At 43.2% G+C, this 4,142-nt stretch overlaps 1 protein-coding gene across 1 annotated transcript; it reads left to right on the top strand.

Moving 5' to 3' along the window:
• The first annotated feature begins 1,271 nt into the window (after window positions 1–1,271).
• On the top strand, window positions 1,272–3,793 carry LOC116250525 (uncharacterized). Its single transcript, XM_031624213.2, has 5 exons — window positions 1,272–1,406; window positions 1,969–2,169; window positions 2,630–2,699; window positions 3,058–3,199; window positions 3,371–3,793. Exons 1-5 carry the CDS (start codon window positions 1,389–1,391, stop codon window positions 3,450–3,452), a joined length of 513 nt encoding a protein of 170 aa, XP_031480073.1. The 5' UTR covers window positions 1,272–1,388; the 3' UTR covers window positions 3,453–3,793.
• The last annotated feature ends 349 nt before the right edge of the window (window positions 3,794–4,142 follow it).

Here is a 4,142-nt window from a genome sequence, read left to right as displayed (position 1 = left end):
AGAAAATAGAAGACACCCACACACTTGGCTAGGGAAAGGTCGGCTGAAGGAAAACCCCCCCCTCCCCTCGCTTCAGCTTAAGGCCGTTGACGGTCCTGTAATTAAAATGTTGACATTTGAACCATACATGACCTATTCTTCCAGTTGTTGCTTTCGATTTTACGTAAGCATCTTGCAGGAGATGGCCTGGAAGATTCCTCCTCCATTATTTATATTTATTGAATTATTGCCTTCTTCAATTCGAAAGGTCTTCAAGTTTAACTTGCTGCCCTGGTCTTATCCCCACGTAGAAAAAGATACAGCTCCTGTTAGTTAGCACCACCATCAATGGTTTCCCACCACCGTAAATTGACGAAAAACCTCCACAGAGAAAGAAAGAAAGAAAGAAAGAAGAAGTGTAGAGCTGCTCAATGTATATCAGAATCATCGAGGCTGCCAGTTCTCACGCTTTACGGGCCCGCCACGCCACGGAAAAGAGAGTAATTCATGTGACATGTTAATTAATAAACCCAACGTGATTCTTGGCCTCCACTCGGTTGGTTTGGTCGCGTCTCGACAGCCATAAAAAATTTATAACTGCATATACAAAAGTGAAGTGACGCTGCTAACTGCTGTTTGTTTGGTGAACAGATCAACCTAAAACATATTCTTTCTTTCGTGATGATCGATCGATCACACCTCATAGAAAATAATATATGGAGCGTTGGTGTCAAGTATACATAACATATATATGCATGAGCCCAGCTCATGTGGAATCATATATGCGGTGGTTCGGTTCCATTCGGATTTGGTTTCTTCTATATAAGCTTAATTTGGCATAACATAGTCTAGCAATGGCTGCGTGCTAAATGGCGTGATTTGGTCTCTCAAATGCGATATTATTTTGGAATCGATTAGTCCAAAGTGCAAGTCCATATCGTGTTTCGGTTGTGTCGTGTACACTTCTCGGTAGGTTGGATAGAGACAAAACGCATCCCGTGGAGTGGAAAAGTCCAAAAACCCAACTTCCCTTATTATATCTAGATTTTAATTCGAACAATAGTATTCCCCTCAAATGCACATTAGCTTCCTTTTCTATACATACATATATATATGTATAGGAGAGAGTGAATGAGAGCATTTGACCTTGATATTTAATTTGTTTCAGTATTATCACCGTAGGTAGGTCAGCCGCCCCCTAATTAATGAAAATGTGCCGGAACGGAGATCAGCCCATAATGCCCTTATGTAATAAGAATATTCTTTCCTATTGTTTATATATAAACTTTGCTCCCGATATTGAAATTGCTGTTTTATAATTCTGCTATATAAACAGCAACGCCCGAACGTTGCGGCCGCTTCTACCTCCTTCCCCTGCGCCGCTTGCTCTATCTCTCTTTCCAACCGTTATGGAAATCCCGACGCAGGTATGTGGTTGACTTTAAGAACAGAAAAAAGATTGAAGCCTCCGGATGTTGTTTACTTTCTTTCAGTCTGTATTCTTGGCTTCCCTGGAATTTGTTGGGTCGTTTTCTTTGTTCCTGATGAGAACGAATTCTAGTTTTCTGTTAGATTGAGCAGAATCCCCGCTATTTTAATTTCTTCAATTGAACCGAAGCAGGAAATAGTCCGTCTCTTCTTCCTTGTTTTGTGAGTAGAGTAGAGAGAGAAGGGAGGACGCAGACAGAGAGAGAGATTCTTCTTTCAAACCGTGACAGGTTTCTTTTCTTAGTTTCTTTCTCCATGTACCTACTAGCTTATATGGATTTTTGTAGAAGACGAGCAAGGGTCGGCTCTGCAGAATCACAATTACAGTTCGAATCTCTGGGTCGTTTTAGTTGTTGAACACTCATCGTTTACCGTAATTTTCAAGAAACTAGGAAAAATCTTGCTAATTGAAAACCAGAACTCTTTCTTCTTCATCAAATCTTCTGGTTTGTGACACAGGCTCTCTCTCTCTCTCTCTCTCTCTCTCTCTCTCTGTTGCAGAGTGCCAACGGTTTGCCGATTACTATTTCTTGCAATTCTGGTTCGGTGGAGCCGTCCCTGAAGAATATGAATTCCAGTCGGTTGAAGGACTCCCCAAATGAAATAATCGAGAAAATCTCCAGTGTTGTCTTGAACATGGACGAGGTGTGCAGCCGACTCAAGGATAACGATGCCTCACCTTCGGCTACCCCGCACAAGCAGGTCCGTCTTTCTACAATTATTCAGGTTTCGCACTATGTTCATCACGCTCACCAGTCACCACCACCGTCGTCGTCACGGACAATCAGAAGCTGCACACAACTCCGCCCCAACCGGAATTCTGGAATCCTATCTGGTTCGAAGCTCATAGGCGCATCTATCTGGCCTGAAACGGATTGGTGGGTTCGGTGGCGGCCGATCGAATTCTTTCACACGTTTTATTCTCTTGTCCATCCCCCACACGTGCGAGGGAGCACCTCGATTCCCGCTTCGACGTAGTTGGCAACTTGTGCCATGACTTGTTTGTTCCCCTCGTTTGGTTTTTTTTTTCTTATTTTCAAATTCATGTATTGTGCATGTGCTCCAATGTACGTTATAAATGGTGATGGTGGTGAGTTGCTACGCAACAGATCTGGCATTAACTCTTGACATAGTCTTCCTTGCTTTGTCTTCTTCTTTGCAGTTGCAGAAAAATCTCTCCCATAAAGGGTCATTCCGTGGTGAAAGGAAGGCTTATCATGACCACTGTAAAGGTAATTTAACTGGACTAATCACAGAGGCTTCAGTTTGTTCCTCTGTGCAGAAAAAGAAAAGAAAATTGGAATATCGGAGGTAAAGAGTAACTAAACTAGATTTTATGTAACGCCAAGTGCCATATATAACAATCTTGCAGAGTTGCATGCTAATTGGGAACCAAGGTCTCTCTGATTAATTTTGCTTACTGCTCTATAGAATCGAGACTCTAACTAGCTAGCAGTCTAAAACCGTGCAAAGGATTGGTTTTGTCAGTTGAAGGCGACCACGGCTGCCTTGAGTTAACAAAGTGGATTGGTAACAAAGATCTTGCTAGTTTGTTGATTTGTTTACTCTGTTTTATCTGCTGCCGTGCAGCTTCTTCTTGTTCCGTGGAGGAGATGAAATGCCAGTCGTTGGTGGTTCCGGTATGCGCAGCGGAGGGAGAGAGCAGAGTGCCGAAGAGGTCCAGGCGACCCTGCCTCGATCCGAGAAGGGTCGTGATGATATTCGCGACAGTGTGAGTTCAAAAGCCTCCGGTTTGTCGCTCAATGACCAAATCGTTCGTCGTCTTTCGCGAACCAATTATCATCTCAACCTATTATTAATTGCATTTGTTAATGGTGACATTTGACTCGGGAATTTCTTGGTCCCTGACCCACTCCCTTTCTCTGCTGTTTCTGCACTGCAGGTCAAGCATTGGAACCATGGTGCTCATATACTTTACCATGGCAATTGGCAAGATCAACGGTGATGACGCCCAGGCCAGATGATCTGAAAGGCTGCTTCGGAGCGGTCGTATTTTGCCGATTTTATTAGAGGACCATCACGAACCTTGCGTTCCCACAGCATAATAATGTAATATGCCGCTTCTTAAATAGGAAAGGCTACTAGGAGTTGAAGCAACAAACGGTAGGTAGGGTGATGGCTCTGCAGAGATTCCTTCAGTTCCCATCCCATGTTAGAGAGCAGAGTCCTCACCTTACTGTGGCTGACTTGACTGTACATGCTTGTTTACTCCAGCAACGAACAAGAGTTCCAGAATAAAGGAGAGACCTATTGCACGCGTGCTGGATTATGAATTATTCCTTTTCATCTTTCCCATCTTCACTCCCACTCACTCTCCCATATGGGATTAGAGTTGTTGGTCCACAAATTAAATTACCAGTAACCTTCGCATCACGTAATGCATGCTTGAATTAAATAATGGGTTAGAGGTACCTATTGTTCCGTGTTTGATTTTAACTAAAATTTGGTTAGCGTCCAACTTCAAACCCCATCCAAACGCCTGTACCCGATCGGATCCTCCTTTTCGTCCACATCTTTAATTACCTCCGCACGGAGGCCATATAACATGCCAGGACACCCTGGTCCATGCTCGTTGTCAGCGTCCCATCTCAGTGAGATGATTATTTAAATTGCATATGTTCTTGACCATATATATTTTTCAAATATTCACATAT

The sequence above is a fragment of the Nymphaea colorata genome, chromosome 1, assembly GCF_008831285.2.
Source record: "Nymphaea colorata isolate Beijing-Zhang1983 chromosome 1, ASM883128v2, whole genome shotgun sequence".
In the NCBI taxonomy this organism is placed as follows: Eukaryota; Viridiplantae; Streptophyta; class Magnoliopsida; order Nymphaeales; family Nymphaeaceae; genus Nymphaea; species Nymphaea colorata.
The sequence above is the reverse complement of the archived record's forward strand: the minus strand, read 5'-3'. Positions and strand labels throughout refer to the sequence as shown.

What these genes read in the sequence shown, in the direction of transcription:
- LOC116250525 (XM_031624213.2), top strand. An exon ending in CGGCTACCCCGCACAAGCAG is followed by an intron (nt 2,170 to 2,629) that starts GTCCGTCTTTCT and finishes TCTTCTTTGCAG; the next exon opens with TTGCAGAAAAATCTCTCCCA. An exon ending in TTATCATGACCACTGTAAAG is followed by an intron (nt 2,700 to 3,057) that starts GTAATTTAACTG and finishes GCTGCCGTGCAG; the next exon opens with CTTCTTCTTGTTCCGTGGAG.